Source organism: Brachyhypopomus gauderio, chromosome 7 (genome assembly GCF_052324685.1).
Source record: "Brachyhypopomus gauderio isolate BG-103 chromosome 7, BGAUD_0.2, whole genome shotgun sequence".
NCBI classification, from domain to species: Eukaryota; Metazoa; Chordata; class Actinopteri; order Gymnotiformes; family Hypopomidae; genus Brachyhypopomus; species Brachyhypopomus gauderio.
In genome coordinates, this window is record NC_135217.1 from 12754496 (window position 1) to 12774357 (window position 19862).

Genomic DNA, 19862 nt, shown 5'->3' on the forward strand with positions numbered 1-19862 from the left:
TAATTCAATCACAAAAATCAAAACAAAAAACCAAACACCTTTCGGTGATATTTCAGTACTTCCTATAAATAAATCCAGACTGAATGTAGTAGGTAATTGGTATTAATCGGGTCGTCGAGGTGATTTTGAAGCCTGAAATGTACTGGCTGCTCTTAAATTTCTAGGACTAAATTTCAGTAAAAAATTGACATCCCACACAGAAAATAAATAAATAAACAAAATAAGTGCTTCACAAATATAGGTTATTTTCAAGGACAAAATTTAGTCATTTTTTAATTCAATAAAAATCACCACAGACACCGTTTTATTTTGTTTTTATTATCGATAAATTACTTGATGTTTACAAAATCACTATTAAAATGTTTTCAATATAAAAAACAGAAGTAAAGAAAACTATAGCGTATAGACAAAATTGGCTGGGCAGTCAAAAGCTCATATTTTAATATAAGAATCAGTGTTTCTCAAGTAGCCTGTTACTAAGAGATTATTTGTCTGGCATTCTGTGTAGTATTAAATAGCCATACAATACCTACTGCTAAATTAAAATTTCAAGGCCGAGTTTACGCTGTAGAATAAATGACATTTTATATGAGAATCCTCATTCCAGAACTAGACTTAAACTATCAACATATCTTTGAAAATAAATCTCAAGAAGACAATAATACGAAAAACAACATCCAATGACAAACCAGTACAGACACAACAACTGACGTTAAGGCCATTGTGAATGACTACTCTGTTCGCATCTAATGTACATTCTCTTCCGAGTCCCCCAAAGCACACTTCAGCATCCCATAGTTGTAACACCAACATTATACTAATTATATTACATCTTTGACTGCGGCTTTGAGTCCACATCATGCTTCCTTCTGCTCGGCCTGTCCAGCTGGCTGACGAGACCTTTGTAATTGCTCTGAAGTGAAGAACTCTGGGACCCGTGGTGAAGTTTAAGTTCTGCGTCCATGGACTTCAGGGCCTTGAGGAAGAGCAGTTAGAATGCGGAAGTGAGACATGCTGGTAAGGACTTCTCACTTGTTGTTCTCCAGGTCCCTCAGCGCAATTGTCAGAATGATGCAATGCTGCTCAAAAGCGAGTCTGCACACAGTTCGTTTGGCTAAGGGGTCCAGGGGTAGCTGTAATTGTTATGGGGCCACACTGGCCATAAACTGCGGCAGTACAACAGTGAGTTGCATTTAATTGGCACTGCACATTACATTGTGGCCTTGGATATTTGGCCTGTGTGAGTAAAGCATAACAATTGTTTAAATCAGCACAGGTTGTTTTTGTCCTGTAATAAAAATGTAATACAAGTGTAGAGAAGCACCTGACAAACGTCACGCCCTCACCTGCTGCTCCACGTCCTGTTGTCTAAGCGAGCGCAGGGCGGCCTCGGCTCGCCGCCGCACGGCATGATGGGAGTCGCCGCGGGCGATGCGCTGGAGCTGACGTGGAGCGCCAGCGTCGATCAGCACTGGGCCGCATCCGCCGATGACGGCCACGGTGCCCAGGACGACACAGCCGTGCCAACGGACGACGGCGTCGGAGTCCGAAAGGAGAGAGACCGCCGTCGGAGCCGCACCCAAGACGACCTCGAGCCACCCCTCCGCTCGAGCGTCCGCGGGCCGTGCGGTGCTGCCCGAGTCTCGCTTTGCCCCTCGTTCCACAGCCTCCAGCTCAGCTTTTCCTTTTAGCGGCCCACTGGCGCTCTCTCTCCTGCCCCCCGCGCCCTCTTCCCTCGCACGCCGGCTGCTGTCAGACACCTCGGACCCGAGGTCACCGTGTTCGATCTGGCCCAGCCACTTCACCGCAGCCCTACACGCACTCCTTCGCACGGACGGGGCCGGGTCAGACATGTGGCTCAGCAGCTCCCGGAGCAGGCCTGGCCCCGCGTCCACTCCTGTGGGGCCGTGGCTCAGGCCCGGTCCGAGGTGAGCGAGGAGCTGGCAGGCTGCAGCCCGGACACCGTCATCGCGGTGGCCCAGGGCGAGGCTCAGCACAGCCGGATCCACAGGTGGATCCGAGCTGTCTGGGACGATCTGGACAAGCAGCGTGAGAAGCTGTGTCGCACAACCACACAGCGACTCACTTTGTAGGAGATCTGACAGGAGAGAGCTCGCCGTCCTACCGTTTGGTTCTGGGGACTGACCTTTGACCACCGCGATGCCAGGCGATCCCCTATCTCCTCCATCACCGTTCTCTCCATTCCCAGGTTGTTCTAAGCTGTCTACAAGCCAGCTCGTGCTGCTCTTGTTTTGGGCCGTGAGATATTTAAGGTCTATAAAGTCTTCATGAAGTTCTAAACTGTCTAAAAGCTCATTGCTCATGCTGTACAACTCTGTGCTGTTTTGAAGATGCTCCGGTGTGAGCATTTGCAGATCTGCCCTGACCTTCCATCGATCTCCTTGTTCCCTCCACCTCCCAGCCTGGCACACGGGTGCCTGAGCTCTGACGGCTCCCCCCCCGGCCCTGGCTCTACCGCCACTCCTTGGCAGCGCGGCCGTGCTCCTGATCGCCCGGTCCCCCACGCCACTGGCCGGGGCCGCCTGGCCCTCGCACAGGACGCCGCGGCACTGCTCGGCCGTGCTCCCGGCCCGGTTAAGGAGATTTAGTGTCTGGCGGGCCCCCGCGCTCGGGGGGAGGAAGCGGCAGGCGCGGGCTGCGGCGACAAAGCTGGAAACGGCCCACTGAGGAGACGAGAGGCACAGTCTCCACAGCAGCCATAGAGGAAGCTCCAGCAGAGGTGGGGGCTGACTCCGCAACACCTAAAACACAGACACGTGCGACCCATCGTTGACAGGGAGCCCGCCGAGCGAAACCTACTGTACCAAATCCTGCAAATTAATCCTTACAGTCGACGTGGGTCTTACTTGCCTCAACTAAGCCCGTCACCACATTTAGGCTTCGATACGAGGAGAGAACGTCGGCCATCTTCTCTGGGGGAAGCGGCAAGGCGAGAGGGAAGCAAAACAAGCGGCAGCTCATGGCTGACAGGCTGCTGGCGCCCCCACAGCCCCACAGGCCTCTCTCCAGCTCCACCGGGCTGCTGGGAAAACACAGAGGTGAGCTGCACCTAACACCGCACACGGTAATCTCTGGCCAGACGGGTAAATGAGGCTCGGGGGTTGGGCTGACCTGTCGGCAGTCAGGAGGCGGCTGAGGGTGCGGCCGAGGTCGTTGCCGCTGGTGAAGAAAAGGGTCACGCAGTCGTAAGGCTCGTCACAGAAGGCCAGCAGAGCGAGAGACAAGAGCGCACAGAGACCTAGAAAAAGCAAAAACAAAAATCTACTCTTTTAATAAGAAATATAAAACACTTCACCCTATACTGCAGCAGGACATAACTTTTCATATGGATAAACCAAGTAGTCTTCAGTAGTTTGAAAGTATTTTTGTTGTTTTTAAAAGTATAAGTAGGATTTAAAGTATTTTTGAATTTTTCACCAGTAACAGAGAGAAAGTCAGTTTTGGATGAAGAATTTTCGAGCATGTTGCCAACTTTAGTCCAGAGGTGGCACCAGAGCTCGGAGTTCAGAAAACCAGGGAGGGCGCCTCTTTCACTCTGCAACCACAGGCAACACGCTGTAATGACTATTAGAACTATACGACAACCTTACAAGCACATAATTAGAGGAAATATCATGTGTGAAATTACCTCAGAGAGAAGTATAACAAGTAAGGCCAGGACACCATCGCATATGCCCCTGCCAGCAGGAAAGGGGTGGTAAACCTTTGAACGAGAAAGCTACAGTGTTGGTCACACTCAGAACTTGAGAGGGAAAACAAATAATAACAAAATCCACAGCTAACGAGCATGATGTTTCTTTCCGAGCGATGATTTAACTGCCTTTACCTCATCCCAACCCGAGAGCAGGGACTCCAGGAGAGCAGTCAGTGTGTGTGCGCTGACACACACGCGCGCACCACGGCGGGCGAGCAGGTTCAGGGCGGCTGCCGCTAATGGCTTGGGGGCAGACGCTCAGTTACGTGATGATCAATACCAACATCTTTAATTACTAAAGCCAACGATAAGTACAGTAAAATCGTAGTGAAAACGACGTTTCTGGAGAGACTTACAGCCAGAGGGTTCGGGTCAGGACGGAGAAGCACCGACATAAACAGCTGGCACAGATCCTCGACGCTGCAGACACGTGGAATTATTTACAAAGATATCAAATGAACAAAGTTCATCTAATTAATGTCAGTCATCTGCCTAGAGTAAAATGTAGTTGTCTAGAAAAAACTAGCCTTTATTCAAATAAATCCATACATGATTTTATTATTGAATGAGTTTAAAAAAAAAATATATATATATATATATAAACTAAAGATAAACTTAAGATATAATTAAAGTACCGAAGCTAAAGCTAAGTGATGATCGTGGGGGAAGGTAAATCATCATTCAGACCTCTTCTCCTTCATTTCCCAGTCAGGCTTACACTCCCAGAATGTCAGCAGTGTCACCATCGTCTCTCCCAGAACCTTCTCACCCCACGGCCTCTGCACTCAAGCCAAATTAAGAGCAAATAACCTGGGTCTCTAGATTCATACTTGAGACAGGAATTGGAGCGGCTTTCATCTCTGCATCGTATTTGTCTTATCTGCATGCTTGCAAGCTGAAGTTTGATTCCATCTGATGCGTAATCGGACATTCTCGGTCGTTGGGTCTTTTTTTTTTTTTTGTTTAAACAATATGCCAGTGCCTGCAACCCCCCAGAGATAAACCAGTGTAAATCTACACAGTTTCATCAGTCAACGAAAGGAAAAAAAAAAAAAAAAAAAAACTAAGAAGCCATGCACAAAAAGGAAAAATCCAAACTACATTGAGAGTGACTGTTTAAAAATAAGAACAAATTGTTGCATTGTTGCACACATTTCTTACTCAAACTCCTTCTATTAAGATGTTTATAAAATTACATTTATTTAAATTAAATATTAGAAAACGTAAATGTCTTTTTTTTTTTTTTTTTTTTTTTTTTTTTTTTTTTTTTTAAGGAAACAATCCACTGTATTCCCAAAAGCATGGGCTATATAGAACTGCTCGGTGCATGTTGTTATTCAAGATGTGTGTCGGTATGTATGCATGTTTATTTATATATACAAATATATAAATAAAAACACACACACACACACACACACACACACACACACAGCCCTTCAAAATCAGAAGATTGGGGGCACCTTGCATTTTTTGATTTTCACTAAGAAAACATAGCTGTTAAGATTTTTGTTAACACTGAACATCTATTTTTTTAAACTTTATATTTTGCAATGCACATATTCATGTTCATCAAAGTGCAGTAATTTTTATCGTTCTTGGTATAAGATTAGACTTTGACTAAATAATGATCTGATAGTATTTTTATTTTCCAATTTATCATTAATATGAAGAAAATGTGTTTAGAAATAACCGCTGAATGCGTTTTTCAAATGAATGGTTTAATTGTTATTGAGATTGTTTTTAGTTAAACAGTGATGCTGTCCTCAAAATGAACCTAATTAATCTTTCATATCTTAAGAAATTGCAAAAAACAAACGCGAGAAATCCAAAACAAAATGAAAACAAAAAAACAAAACAAAAACAAAACCACAATAGGTTGGTTTATTAAACCCATTTGGGAAAGTGCCTCCAAACCTTTGACAGGCTGTGAATGTAGATGTGCTTGTATGTGTAAGAGAACACCTGTATGTTCTGAGGCTTGCTTACCTTCATTAACTCTGGACTTCTAAGCATCTCCTCCAGCAGAGTGACCAGGATATGAGGGAGGCCCACCTCTTCAACAACTCTTCTGGAGTCAGTAGGGTCAGAGGTCAGGATCACGTTTGTGAGGACCATCATGGGATGAAGGATGGCAGAGGGATCTTCCAAAGTCCCACTCAGGACCTGAAAAGGATTTGAATAAATTTAGCTTGAGGTGACTGCATCTGTAGGCATCTACACCTACATAGGCCTGAACGCTAAATACGATTCATTATCACGGTTATATTATACACTTGAATTGAATTATGCAGAGTAATTGAAGTTTGCCTGATCATTGCATCTAAGGAGCTTCTTCTTCAGTTTCTGATGGATGGGAGGGTCCAAAGGGGCTGATGTGTGATTGGCCCAGTCTGCCAATCGGGCCAATCTCTGCCATTCTTCATCGCTGTCAGTGTCTCGCTCCTGTGTGAAGAGCAGAGGCATTTCATCAAAGCAAGAAAGCCTTCATTATTCTCACTGGGTAGCAGCTGCTTTCACATCTTCTAATAAATTTAATGTATATAGAATCTTTCTCAAACTCAGTGCTACACCAAATATAAAATCTACACCTGATTAGACACAGCTATCTTACAGAGACATGTTACAACTACAGTTACACTGTCAGGCACCTCCTGAGCCAGACATCATTTCTTCCCTTTCTGATCACAGGACCACTGCTGGCCAGATGCTAAGACAGCCTTAACACCGCTGTTGGTAGTGTCATGGTTGCGGGTCTTGGACCACTGCCTCCTAATCACACGCATATAATTATTTATTTTTGTTGCCATGTTTTATAAGCTAATTATTTATGTATTTATTCCCTTTTCTGGCAATATGGCAGTGGTGTAATGAGCCTTTCAGGGCAGAAAGCCCATCAGGCATATTCTTTTGGCTGTGTTGTAATCGAGGGCAAGCAAGTGATATTCCCCAGACTCTTCAACACAAGCAATAAACTGAGAGAGTGAATGTTAAAAGGAACCCGGTTACTAACGTCACTGTCCATCTTAACAGAAGCTAGGCTGGTGTGAGTGGCTCGAGAGCGTCTCAGAACCAGTCTGGGTCCCACTTCCACTGACGGGAACTCCTTCTCGTAGTCTGTGCTGATAGGGCCCTTACAGGGAGCCGAGAGCAGCCTGTAAACACGTGAGGGAGTGGGGCGGGGAGAGCGGGCTTTAGCGCGCCATGACTGAACAGATACATTCACCTGGCAGCGTAGTGCAGTTCCAATTGTTCTGCAGCCTTTCATTCCTCCTTTACTGGTGTCGAAATAAACAAATAAATAAATAAACAGCTCTCCAGTGTTTCTGTTCCAAGCTAAATGGACTTTTTGATGAGTTATTCCTTTTTAAAAGTATGTTACTGAGGCACATTCAAATTCTGAACAGAGATACTACCTGGCAACACCAATGTCACTTGCTTGATGCTGATTGGCTGGTGGATGAGCTGAATTTTGACACACTGTAAAGGTGCTGCCCAATGAACGGCCACCGGTGGGGGCCTCTCCAGCCGGGGCAGTTCTGGAGTGCGGTTGGTTGCTACAAACTGCCTTCCCGTTCTCTGAGTGGGCCTGTAGAGTCAAAACACACCACGCCTTCACTCCTGCTCCAAGCTCTACACGTTCTGAATGGTCGCACTGCATATGCCCTCATGAGACTTCTATAATATTCAGATACCTACGATTACACATCTCACTCTACAACTGTGGTTCTGCTAAAAGCCACATCTGCACATGTTTACGAATGTATAGAATTTTATATAAGTAACACTGATTAATTAACTCTGTAGTAAACAGGTGAGGGGGGACTGAGTTCACCTGTCTGCTCTGGCCCTTGTCTCGGTGCTCTTTGGCTCTGCGGAGTAACTTGCTCTCTCCACTGCGGGGCGCTGTTTTTTCCGCGGCTTGCAGGTCCTTAAGGGCCTTCACGTCTGGACTGGGCGTCACGGTCAGGGGGCTGCTGGAGCCATCGTCTGACAACACTGCGCATTCAAGCAAAGCAACATATACAGTCACCCACTACAAGTCGCAACACGAGTCCATCATGCCGTTTTCTTTGGCAAACGTGTAGCGCATGTTTATTGCAATGTTTTTTGTAACACGCCTCTTTGCCGGCAACCTTTTAAAAACTGCTGTAGTAACTCTAGTGTGAGGAGTTGAGCAGGGGGTGTGGCTGTTTTTGTTCCATTATTCATGTACGCATATTTGTTTAATATGTACACACATCTGTTTAAGCTAACATGACCGTTACAGTATTGCAAATCACACGTACTTATGACTCCATCTGCTACATACGGATGCTGAAGTAATGCAGGCCAGGTCAGTCTCTTCTGAGGGTCTTTAGTTAACAGTCCCTTCAGAAAACTCTGTCGAGCATAAAGGAGTTGAGGACACATCATAACAGATTATTTTAAGGTTCCCTTAAATTGTACACTATTCACAAGGACATGCAATCAGTGCCAAGCATCACAGTAGGTCTCCTGATGATTTACTGTTGGCTTACTGTAAGTTTGTCATCTGCAAGTCTATATTACATCATAACTCAGTTGCACACAGAGGGGAAATATGTGCAAGTGTGTGTGCGCGCGTGTGTGTGTGTACTAAGTGACTCAGTACCATGCAGCCCTGGCTCATATTCTCAGGCCATTTAACAGACTCCTTCACAATAAGCTGCACAAGCTGGAAGATGGAGTTGGTGTAGAACGGTGGCGCCCCCGTGTGGAGCTCATAGAGGATGCAGCCCAGAGACCAGAGGTCAGCTGTGTGGTCATAGGGTTTCTCCTCCACCAGCTCCGGGGACATGTACAGAGGGGTCCCCTTGATGGAGGTGAGCACCAGGGTGGACACACTCATGGCCCGAGCAAAGCTGCATGGAGGTCAAATGACAGAGGTGCTGAAAATGGCAGCTCAACGTTACTAAACTCTGAGGCCTAGGTAAACTCTCAGGGCAGTGGGTAATCTGGTCAAACAATGTTTAAATCCAACATTTGATTAGATTAAAAAAGGGGCTAAGTATAAAAATAGGGGAAATTTTAATTCAACCAAGACCCTAACTAAAATGTACACTGCTTCTAATTAATTAATAACATTCAAAATGTTCTCCTTACATGTCAAATATCTGATCTTAAATAGCCTCTACAGTATGGGCTTTACATAACACATTGTGCAGCACTAACCCAAAGTCACAAAGCTTCACCACACCCCCTTTGCCCAGAAGGATGTTCTGTGGCTTCATGTCACGGTGTAATATACGATGAGAGTGCAGGTAATACAGGGCAGACACCAGCTGGCAGGCTATCTCCCGCACCTGCACACCAAAGGACACATGTCAGAAGGCTGGTCGTCCACACACACACACACACACACACGACACACACACACACACACACACACACACACACACACACACTCCCGTGACAAACGGAGGGGGCCATGGCCACCGCAGCAGGGGTGGCTGTACTGCTCAGCTAGTGCAAGACACACACATCATAAATGGGGGAGGGTCAGTGGGTGCAGAGGGTACTCTGTGATGTCACGATTTGCTTTATGAACCTGGCTCTCAGGTAAGCACCCATCATCCTCCAGGATCTGAAACAGCTCACCCTCAGCGTACTCTGTCACAACCACCACCTGCCAGGGAAATACAAATGACCCAATTATTGCAAAGAAAAAAGCACACACACTTTTACATTGTTTCCAATGAGGGCAAGCCAACAGGTGAAGTCTAGGTTTAATTTGTCAATATACAATTTAAAGCCCTCTGGTGCCCAGTGCAATAATTACATGTCTGGGCTAGGTTTTGCAGTTTGTATCTTTTGTCTTCTAACAAATGACCTCTAGACTACAAAGGCTTTCTTTTTTTTTTACTGCCATCACCATCAGAAGAAACAATTATTACACTTTTCCTTAAAAGGTCATTATTGAGACATGTGAATGTCATATGAATAATAATTGCTGGCAGATATTTTCATTTCAGCTGTTATACTGGATTCCCCACCAAATAGCAACAGTTGTGACGATCCTACCTCTCTCTCTGTCTCAAAGCTGTCCAACAGCAGAACTATATTGGGATGTTTCAGTCCTCGCATTATATCAATCTCTCTCTTCAAACTACGCAGCTCTTTCTCTGAGCGGCCAACTTTGGGGATGAACTTTAGAGCTACAACCTGGAAAAGAATAAAGGTCCCATACGTGTGTGTATATGTATATATGCATGTATGTATATATGTATGAATAATATATAATCCAGTGTACTGTAGTGAAACTGAAGTAGCTGCACAGGTTTTCCAGAGAAATAGGACTGTGCAAGCAAAATATATGTACACACACAACTGTGAGAAACCTTATAAGTGAAAGCTAGCGGTACAAACCTGTCCACTAAACTTCCTGCGACCTTTGTATACTCGCCCGAAAGATCCTTCACCTATCATCTCCAAAACGTGATACTGCTCCATCGTTGGTGTGACGACAACAACGCAAGTCCGGTTAACTAGTCAGATACCTTAATTAGCAATGTAATTAAATTAATCTTGCATCATGTTCAGTGTTTGAAAAATAGGGAACACCATAACACACTCATTTGCGAAGTCTGATCTTCGTAACTTGTTTGTTTCTCAAAAGACGTAATATACTCAACCCATTCCCCAGTCGGCCGAACATCGCTTGAATAAACCGCCGTGTAAATAACGCTCTCGTTAGCCTGATTAACATAGCTAGATAGTATTAGTTAGCTACACTGGCTAGCCAGCTAGACGTTAGCCATCTAGCCACACTACCTGATATGCCATCGCTCTTTTCCAACAAAATATTCCCGTCCTACGCAACCAAGAATTACAATAGACAAAGCAAGCATGTTGTCCAGTTTACCAAAATAAATGTATAACAATAACTGTACTTATTGACATAAACCTGAGCAAAGTTTAAAACTTTAGTTCTTGCAACGCTCCACTTTCAAGAAACACAAACGAAGAGCGCCTAGCAACATCATAGCGATAAAATAGAAGCCCTCTTACATATTTCCCTTGAAACAAACAAACAAGAAATATTCGCTGAATATAATATGTCGACCTCGAAGCATTGAGTATTTAGTATACAAAATACGTTTCTCATACGTTTTTGTAAAACTACTATACACACTAAATTATAACAGGCGAAACATAGGTTTCCTCGCTAGCTGCTTTAGCCCTCCGACTAAAGGGCTTAACAACGCTTTAGCGTCTCAGCAACGAGTCGCCTGACCAAGTCAAGTGCATACGTGCAGAGGTCGAACCAGGGCTGCTGCGTTTTTAAACTTAATGTATGAACCATTGTATTAATAAAAATTTTCTTGAATCCTGATAATATGGACCGCGGTGTGTTGTCTGGATTTGAAAGTGTAGACAAACCGTGGATATTCACATGGTATGGCAAATAAATTTAACTGACGGTATCTAAATAAAGTTCTAAAAAGTTATCTAAAAGTTCTCGACACAAAATTATAAGATAATTGAAGTTTTCAAGTTGTTATTAATATTTATGACCAATGGAATTCCTCTAAAAGCTGGGATGTACTGTAATGTTGACATCACAAACGTAAGCACCAAGTCATTAAAATATACGTACGGTTGTACTAATGCACTTAGGTAATTAGAATAGATGTGTCGTAATGTTTGTTGGTTTGACAAATATTTAACGCCTTTGATTATACATAACGCTTATTCCAAACACTGGGGTTGTCCATTGAACAAATGTATTATACAGCTGATAAACTTGAGGCACAATGGATACATCAAGTGTAGCCTACAGCTGCTGTCACAGAGGAGAGTCTGTTTGATCTATTGTCTGTAGGGTATGAATGCAAAATAAACATATGAATAAACGATGCAATTCAAAGAAAGTTCGAAATAATATATCGAAATTCAAAACTTTATTTTCAATATTTCCATCTGTCGTTTTTGAAGTCTCACATACACTATATAAGTTTTAACATTTAGCAGTTCAGATTTGTGTTGTTTATAGTTTACTGCACTATTTCATGCAACCTGTATCATGTGATATGCTTCTTTTTTTAGTAACCAGTGAGTATATAATTAGAGCTCTGTAGAATAATATTTTATCACATAAAATAAAAATGATGAAATCTTGATCTCCATCAAAAGAATCACAAGTCAAAGATACCTACACATGTGAATATCCTTACACCCCCAGGGCTAGGATGTAATGCATAAAATGATAAATTATCAATGTTTTATTTTTGCAATGCATGAAAAAACCCCAAAATGGCTTCCTAAAACACGTTCATTTTAATTGTAAACTCAACCCTTCCACATCACTAACTATCCTATTCCTGTTTATAATAAAACTGTCAATAAATCCAACATGAATCCATATTTAGTTGAGCTCATCCTGATGGAAAATTAATAGCACAAAAGTTTAAATGTAAGTTAGAAGCCATTTTCATAGTTACAGAAAATAGCATGCAAATATTGTTATACATCCAATGTAGCTACCTGTAAGCTATTAAGCTTATTACAAATGTCAACTAAGACTTCACCAGTCTTTGGTGTCAGACTTCATCTTCTGCCTGCATTCATAGTTTGGTGTCCACATAAGTTGTATCAGGGTCTTTTAAAAAGCCCTTCTCGTCTCATATGACATCCACGACCCAGCCCCATCATCCTTGGCCCATGATTGGCTGGTAGCATCGTTGAGGGTTGTCATGCCTCCTCCCGGCTCCTCAGAAGAGGCAGGTGCCATCTTGACCACAGCCAGATCACCGGGAACAGTCATGTATGTGGGGCAGGTGTAGCTGGAGGCGGGGCTGTAGGAGGCGGCGGAGTAGTGGACGTCCTCCAGGGTCTGCAGAGTGTATGGCTGCGAGTTGGAGGGGGCGGGTCCGCTGCTGCGGCTCACGGAGAGGCGGTATGGGGAGGAGTTGCCTGAGTCAGGACCGCCCAGGGATGGGGAGTCCGCTGCAGGGGCGGGGCCCTCAGAACAAAGGCCCTCTGGCTGGCTGACGTGGTTGTCTGATGGCTGATCCCATGGATCTCTCTGTGGGAAGAAAGGAAAGATGAAGGGAATAAAAGATCAGGTTACAAGGCATTGTGGGACATGTGCCCCATGTTGCCTCTGGGAGTATCACAGAAAGCATGTTGTGTTATTTTTTTCCACTATTTTAATAACTCATTTTATTTTCATTCTAACAAACATTATTTTTTTGTTTTCCCTTTAATCCAGTTATTGTGCCATTTCTTTTTCTTTTAAATATGCCATGTTACCTTTCATTATTAATATCAGTGGTTAATAATGAAATAATCTGCCGTGCCCCCCCCCCCCCCATATTGACACATGTGCACATGTTTTACTTCCAAGCTCCCCCCCCTGCAATAGCTTGCCCCCCACTTTGGGAACCACTGATTAATATGTTTAGAATACAACTTCAGATGTCAGGAAAGATGAATACCAAGAGCAGATGTGATGACGTCTCCCCAGACAGAGAGGGTAGTAGTGTGGACAGTGTGGATGGCGGGAACAAGGACCCTCCACTGGCTGTATATGCAGTTGTACCCCTGTAGTCTCCAAACGATTCTGGCTGGTAGTAGCTGTCAATAAAAGAGGGGTAGCTGGAGGAGTGGTCATACGGGAAGGCCTTCCCCCCCAGGGCTGGTGAGTAGGAATCCGTGGAGTACTGCTTCATCGAGTGGCACAGCTCGGAATCCGGCAAGATGGACCTTCGCATGCTATAGTATCCAGGAAGCATGTGAGGCCCTGCAGGAGGAAGCAGGAAGAAAGGTGTGTGTGCTGAATTAGCTCTCTCATCACCTCCATAAAATGCTTCTGGGTGCGGAGGTTAAATTACAGTGTGCACTGTAAGAGCTTTATCGGGTGATCGTGGAGGAGGAGGAGGAGGAGGAGGAGTGAGCTCACCTGGCATTTGTACAAACGCTGGCTGGGAGGAGCTGGCTCCTGCCTGAAAACCAGAAGAAAAATATTATGGATGTTGTTTTCGTTGCCTTCAGGCCAGTGTGTTGGTCTCCATGTCCTACCTGCAGATGACTCAGAATCCCATATATTCCCAGAAAGTGTAAACAGTCACAGGAAACAACATCACAGTGTTCTGGAGGAAGAGCGCTTTGTGGAGCACAGATGCACAGAATATGGAGTCCCTGGTGTGCTCCTTTACGTCAGTTGTGCTTTCAAGTCAGAGTGAGTATTGAGTCAAAGACGGGCAGGCCTTAGCTCACAAGCCGGTTCTGTTGAAAGCCAGGCAAATTTTGTGGGTGGATATTTGAATGTAATTTGCCAGAGTCACAATAGCAACCCCCCACCCTGTCTGTATGTGCGACTCAGTGTCTGTGTCTATGTGTGTGTGTCCGTGTGTGTGTGTGTGTGTGTGTGTGTGCATGATCACTTCGCCTGCGGTGGTTTGTGTGCCTTGAGGGTCTAAAGACGTGATGGAATGACTGAGAACACATCCCAAATGGCAACCTGCTTAGAGATGTAGAGTACCCCTGAGTGCTGAAGATATGGGTACACTGCACACAATACCAGTGGGGTGCAACTGTACTTTTATTTATTTATTTTACTCATCCCTCACCTGAAAACTAACTATAAAAATATATTAACATATTACAGAAGACTTTCTTTATAGTGGAATGGAGTTGAGAAAATAGTATTCATTCAGCTTTACTTCACTTTATTCTGGGGGGGGGTGTCCATTATCCCAGTGTATATTTAAATGAACTCCTTTTCTAAATTAGGCAAAAATATTTAGGAAGGCACTAAGCATTCTTATTGGTGCTCTGGCTTTGTGCTCTGACATGATTGTGTCAGAGCAATACTATTCTCTCCTCTTGAGAAATTTGCATGAGGCACAATTAGAGTCATTCGTTTAATATAAAGAGGGGAGGGGGATGGGAGCCATAGGGGGTGTCCACACGCACCGGCGACAGCGAGCGCCCAGCATAAAGGTGGTCTGTTCTGTTTGTCTTCGTTCAGGTCTTCGCTAATGACCTAATGCTGCCCTCCACCATCTCCCTGTAACAATGCATCATTTATCCGGACCATTTCAGGAAGGTGCTAATGCCAGCAGGTGTGCAGATACCAATCTCTCCAGGGTGACATTAACAAGCTAGTAGCAAGCTGCAGTGAGTTTTAAGTGATGGGGTATGAGATGAGACCCAACACCTCTCTCCAGAGTTCACGATTCCTCATGAAATGTGTGTGTATAGCTTGGATTAGATGTTGCTGATGTAGAAACACAAAGGCATGACCATGCCCCAGCAGGAGAAGAATAGGAGACGAGACAGAAAGAGAGTCTGCCGTTACTTACATTGAGTCTTGGTGTATTGGTTTGCCTTGATCGTTTTTCTGCTAGCAGGTCTTTTACTGTGTGCTTCACCCTCACGCCTTGGTACACTCTCTTGGAAAACTCTAATGAGAATGAAAATAAAGGTAAGTGTAAAATGTAAAAGTGTGAAACTAAAGGGAAGTGAAGGCACTGAGGGTTGACTCGTTAGTAGAGAAGACTAATGTTAAAGTATTTTTGTTCTGTGGCAAGAGTTGAGTTATAGCTACAGCTATTAATGAGCACACTTAGGTGAATAGTATACCCATAGGATCGGTTTCTGGTACAGATTAAACCTAGTCCCAGGCCAGATGTTCAACTGAAAATCCTCATTTACAGAATAGGTTAGTATGGGACTCTTGTTAGCCTGTATCTGGGACAAACAGCATAAAAATGATTGGTTCCACCATCATGTTCTCAACAATACTATAAGAGCCTAGCCTACGAATTAAGACATGTACATTGTCTTTTTGTCTACAGTTTAGCATGCAACTAAAGCTTTTTGCTTTTTACTTAAATGTTATGGTTGTTCTTTTATTTTCTTTGTTCTTTTCTTCTTAAAAAAACACTTAAAAGGATTGTGACTTCAGTGTGAGAGTAACTGGATATGGTTTCCTAAAAAGCAAGCAAAAATGAAAACCCAGCTAAACAGTGCCTTCTCGCCCACTTAGCTTACTGGAAGGGTTGGCAATAATTAGGTCTTCTTCAAGGGAGTCTTAAATATGCTGCATCGTTTATCATTTCTGAGTGCTTAGAAGTGAATAGTAAGGGGCCTGTAACTTTTTGCCATCTCTGGGGAGCTAAGAAATTAGGCAGTGTTTTCCTCTGCTGTGAGGGAGAGCACATTTCTGTGTGACACATTCAACAGGGGAAAACTCTACCCAGCTTCCCAGTTAATGTATGACTATTAAACGGGAATAGAAGTGTCGATCTAAGTAAAAGGTTATTCAGTTTAACGTTTTCTGCCTAGCCAGCAGGCACGTGTGTTCATTCCTAGTTCGCAGTAACCACTCAGCAGTGTTCGTCCATAAAGTGCAGCACTGTTCCATGGAAACCTGATAACATGCACCAGTGTTTCCTGGTTGGGGCAAGAGAGACACATGCCAACAGTTCATATTTAACCAGGCCACACTCAACAGGGATGCTAGGAACAATAATCAGATTCAACGTGCCAGTGGTAATTCATGTTTATTGCAGTCTGTAGGTGGCAATGCACTTTGCTATACTCACTGATCATTATTTGGTACCTTAGTGCAAATGCTATGAGTATGGTTGGTATTTGGTCATATCCACTAGTCATTTTTTTTATTATTTCCCATTGTAAACCTAAAAGTCTTCACATGCTCTAAAATTAATTCTTTTAGCCAGTGGCAATTTTCAGTGTACCACTATCTGTATGCAGATCTAATATCACACATTTTATCACACACTGGTACAGCTGAGCCAGTATTTTGGAACATCATTTTTTGAAAACATTTTAAGCCCTTGAAAGCACTGTTTGTTCAGTTCCGGTTTTTGATGTATGAGAGTAAATGTTGTGGCTTTGATGCTGTGCAAAGATGGCTGTGCTTGATTCATAAAAAATGTAATTTTAGAAAACAAATGCCCAAAGGGTTTTTCTGTAAACACAGATATATTGTGCCACTACCGTGTAAGCAGACCCAATCCTTATTTTATAAGACTGCTGACATGCCATATTCATGTTTGTAGACCTGTCACAAAATGTGTGGAAATTACCAAAAAAACCCCCAAAAAACCAAAAACAAATAACTGATTATGCAAGGAGGTTTACAACCTAATTTTCAGATGGTTTGCTTTTTTAAAGCCCTCAGGAGCTGGTTAAGCAGACTTAAGTAAAAGGGCTGACAAGTAACGCTCAATTGCAGCGAATGAAAAAAGACAATCAGTGCACTGCTTTTCCACGTTTTCCACAATTTACACTGTGTTAAATGCAGGTACACAGAACAAGCGCAGGCTACTGCACAGTGTGGGCATATGAACACACCACAGCTGTCAAATGTTTCAACAAAATCCATTTCGTATACCATTTAGGCCTACACTGGATGTGTGAATTGGCTACCAGAGTGATGGCCACAGACTTCAGGAGGCTACTTCAAGGAGCAATGTCAAACAATCTAAAACCTTTAAGATTTTGCCCTGAACTAGCAAATAATACACAAGTAGAGAAAAGTGTTTTCACCAATTTACATGCATTGTACACAATTTATATTGCATTTCTGAAATAATTTGACTAGTTAGAAAAAAAAAAGAAAATTATGAGATGCCATCAGTTTCACAGTTTCCCATCCTTCACTCAACAAAATTACATTTGGCATTTGTATATAAGGCTACCGCTATGTATTCTGTGAATGGTTAATGAAAGAAAGATAACTTTGAATGTCGAATTTATACCTATTTGTTTATATATATATATATATATATATATATATATATATATATATATATATATATATATATAAATTGTACTTAGTAAAAATTGTACTTAAAATATAAAAATTGTACTTAATATCTATATATTCTCACCTGTCTCCATCATATTTTGTGGATTAGTGGCGACTGTGCTTGTCAGTATGATAGTCCAGTTACAGTCATACCGCGTTCATCATACAATGAGCCATTTAAAAACCTCTGTGGACTTTTTGGATACCTAGGTGCGCACACACATATTTATACCTCTCACATCGTATCACTAGTGAAGTCCTTATGATTTGTGTAAATGCAAATAATAGGCCGGAGGACGTTTCTCGGTAATTTGCATCCAGGCCTCCATGCTAGATTAGAACAGACGACTGCAGAAATGGAAAAAAAGTGACAGGCACATTCGGCAATGAAAAGGGTGGCAAGGATGATCATAGTAGTGGTGTTGATTTTGCACACAGAAGTTATAACGGCGATTAACTGACAGATGCTCTTCGCCCTAATGCAGCCTAACTACTGCTCGAGGTCATAAATGCTCCTTCACGTACGTTGGTGGAGGTGTTGTCCAAAGACGTGATTTTTTGTTCATAATGTGCCTGGGGATTTTGACTTTTTTATGGAGTGCAATGCCTATTGGCTGACAGTAGGCTACGTTAAAAACTATTGCCAACAGATGACATTGTGTTTCACATAGGTTGTCTACGTCGGTGCATAAACTACTCGACAAGAAATTGTAAAGTTATAGTTCAAGCACCACCAAAATTGTCACTGTTGGTCCCCTAATGCAAACCTAGCAACCCTGAGTTGTTCAAGTTGTATTCAATCTAATCGGATAAAAGCGTCAAATAAATGTTTAGACCGACGAATGGTTTCGGTTTCTTTTGAACTGATGGGACGTACCAAAAGTGATCCAGTTTCACTACTTTTAAAGTACCGGTTGCTATTTCCTAGATACTGAAAGTAAAAACGGAGGAACGGAAAACCAAAAAGAGTAAGCGTTTACTGTATTTGTAGCAGAATATTATTTGGAAATGTAAAATGTTGTCAATTTACCTCTTTATTATTAATTGCAGACTAGGGACATGGAGCCAGTGGTATATTTCGCAGGTTGGCAGGCTGTTGAAGAAACTCTGAAATCGGGGAGGAAGCCAAGAAATGGCCGGCTATACTCTATGTACCACGGCACACATATAAATAATGCCAAAGATATCATCATTAACGGCTTCAAGCCCTCCACAGGTGGTCTTTTGGGCCAAGGAGTCTACGTGAGTCGCAACATTGACAAAGCGAAATGTTATCCACAAAAAACCGACAAGAGTGAAAAAGTCGTGTTCAAACTTAAAGTTAATGTCGGTAAAGTGAAGAAGATAGACTGTGACAATCATCCACTGCAAAAATTATGGCACCAGAACGGCTACGACTGCGCGTGGATTCCCCCTAACAGTAACGTGTCGGCTATCAAAACCGGCCGCGAGGAGGACTGCGTGTGGGACCCGAACCGGATCACTGTGGTCGGCGTCGCATGTTGTGTGGACGACAACAAACGTCAAGAACTCCGACGGCTAATACGCAAACAGTTGCGCGTTGACGAATGCGATCTGTGTGGTCAACAGACGTCTGACGGGCCACATCATACCCAAGACTGCTGGGAGTGCAGTGAGAGGATTTGTCCTTTTCAAAAAGAGCATGTATGTGTAAAATGACAACGGCAGAGCTGCCTGTAAACTGTGACTGTCTTCTAGTCTATGGGATCGTAATTGTACATGTGCCTATTGTGTTGTTTAAACCTATGCAATGTAGTAACGAATACTATATTTCCAAATTGAATGTATCTACCATATTTTAGAATGAACTCCGATTTTAAGTGGAGAAGTCTAACGACATAGGAATACCCAAATGCTCACGAGAAACCGGAACTAGCCACCGTCTGGACACAGTATGACGTCTGTTGAGTATCTCTGTTAGGCTATATATTTAAGAATTAGTGTAAAATCTATGTAAAAAGCTGTTAAAAAACGTTATCGTCTGGTTATTACAGAACTACAATAGCTATAAGTGATTACGGGTCCGTTAATATATGCGATACAGTCTAAATAAAGAGTGATGTTTAAGAGAGCCTACATAACCTGACTGCATTCCTAATAATAATGGGCATTAACATTAAAAAAGGAAAATATATGGACATCTTTAGAGTTGCTTTAATATTTGAATGTACTTCCTGTCGCGAGGCAGAAGCAGCAGGAGGCGGGGTTGGAGCTGTCAAGTCTTTATTGTCCATACTAACAGAAAGCAACACACAACTCTCAACGAAAAAACCACTAATGGCGCTCTCAAAGCACGTTAGTATAAGAGCACAGAATGCACAGCGT

At 43.1% G+C, this 19862-nt stretch overlaps 3 protein-coding genes across 10 annotated transcripts; 1 reads left to right on the forward strand and 2 right to left on the reverse strand.

Annotated features, from left to right (window-relative positions):
- Nucleotides 1-307: 307 nt before the first annotated feature.
- Nucleotides 308-11119, reverse strand: stk36 (serine/threonine kinase 36 (fused homolog, Drosophila)). 6 transcript variants are annotated; one of them, XM_077011844.1, is made up of 21 exons: nt 10742-10948; nt 10100-10218; nt 9755-9895; nt 9282-9359; nt 8906-9036; nt 8346-8595; nt 8002-8095; nt 7548-7711; nt 7129-7301; nt 6726-6867; nt 6023-6157; nt 5702-5878; nt 4403-4494; nt 4072-4135; nt 3848-3958; nt 3650-3724; nt 3439-3556; nt 3133-3259; nt 2872-3043; nt 1347-2762; nt 308-976 (listed from the first exon to the last, which is right to left on the reverse strand). In XM_077011844.1, exons 1-21 carry the CDS (start codon nt 10836-10838, stop codon nt 827-829), a joined length of 4026 nt encoding a protein of 1341 aa, XP_076867959.1. In that variant the 5' UTR covers nt 10839-10948; the 3' UTR covers nt 308-826. The 6 variants fall into 6 exon arrangements, with proteins under 6 accessions (XP_076867959.1, XP_076867962.1, XP_076867957.1 ...); XM_077011847.1 differs by lacking the exon at nt 10742-10948 and adding an exon at nt 11114-11119 and having other exon boundaries at nt 834-1236; XM_077011842.1 differs by having other exon boundaries at nt 834-1236; nt 10742-10949.
- A 544-nt stretch (nt 11120-11663) lies between these two features.
- LOC143518928 (POU class 2 homeobox associating-factor 2) lies at nt 11664-18655 on the reverse strand. 3 transcript variants are annotated; one of them, XM_077011850.1, is made up of 5 exons: nt 18547-18655; nt 15040-15140; nt 13635-13677; nt 13171-13475; nt 11664-12758 (listed from the first exon to the last, which is right to left on the reverse strand). In XM_077011850.1, the coding sequence occupies exons 3-5, from the start codon at nt 13639-13641 to the stop codon at nt 12336-12338; spliced, it is 735 nt and encodes a 244-aa protein (XP_076867965.1). In that variant the 5' UTR covers nt 13642-13677; nt 15040-15140; nt 18547-18655; the 3' UTR covers nt 11664-12335. The 3 variants fall into 3 exon arrangements, with proteins under 3 accessions (XP_076867965.1, XP_076867964.1, XP_076867966.1); XM_077011849.1 differs by lacking the exon at nt 18547-18655 and adding an exon at nt 17599-17717; XM_077011851.1 differs by lacking the exons at nt 15040-15140; nt 18547-18655 and adding an exon at nt 13754-13925.
- On the forward strand, nt 18576-19608 carry gig2o (grass carp reovirus (GCRV)-induced gene 2o). The gene has a single exon (XM_077011852.1). The coding sequence runs from the start codon at nt 18576-18578 to the stop codon at nt 19194-19196; it is 621 nt and encodes a 206-aa protein (XP_076867967.1). The 3' UTR covers nt 19197-19608.
- Nucleotides 19609-19862: the final 254 nt, after the last annotated feature.

Bases quoted from the DNA above. Each gene is read 5' to 3' on its own strand.
- stk36 (XM_077011842.1), bottom strand. From the start codon at position 10,838: ATGAGAAACGTATTTTGTATACTAAATACTCAATGCTTCGAGGTCGAC. The intron at 8,596-8,905 runs GTTAGTGCTGCA...ACCTCCATGCAG, and splicing joins GTGAAGCTTTGTGACTTTGG to CTTTGCTCGGGCCATGAGTG. The intron at 4,495-5,701 runs GTAAGCAAGCCT...GCTTGAGTGCAG, and splicing joins GAAGTCCAGAGTTAATGAAG to AGGCCGTGGGGTGAGAAGGT.
- LOC143518928 (XM_077011849.1), bottom strand. The intron at 13,678-15,039 runs GTAAGTAACGGC...TCTGGTTTTCAG, and splicing joins CCAATACACCAAGACTCAAT to GCAGGAGCCAGCTCCTCCCA. The intron at 12,759-13,170 runs GTATTCATCTTT...TTCTTCCCACAG, and splicing joins CGTCATCACATCTGCTCTTG to AGAGATCCATGGGATCAGCC.
- gig2o (XM_077011852.1), top strand. From the start codon at position 18,576: ATGGAGCCAGTGGTATATTTCGCAGGTTGGCAGGCTGTTGAAGAAACT.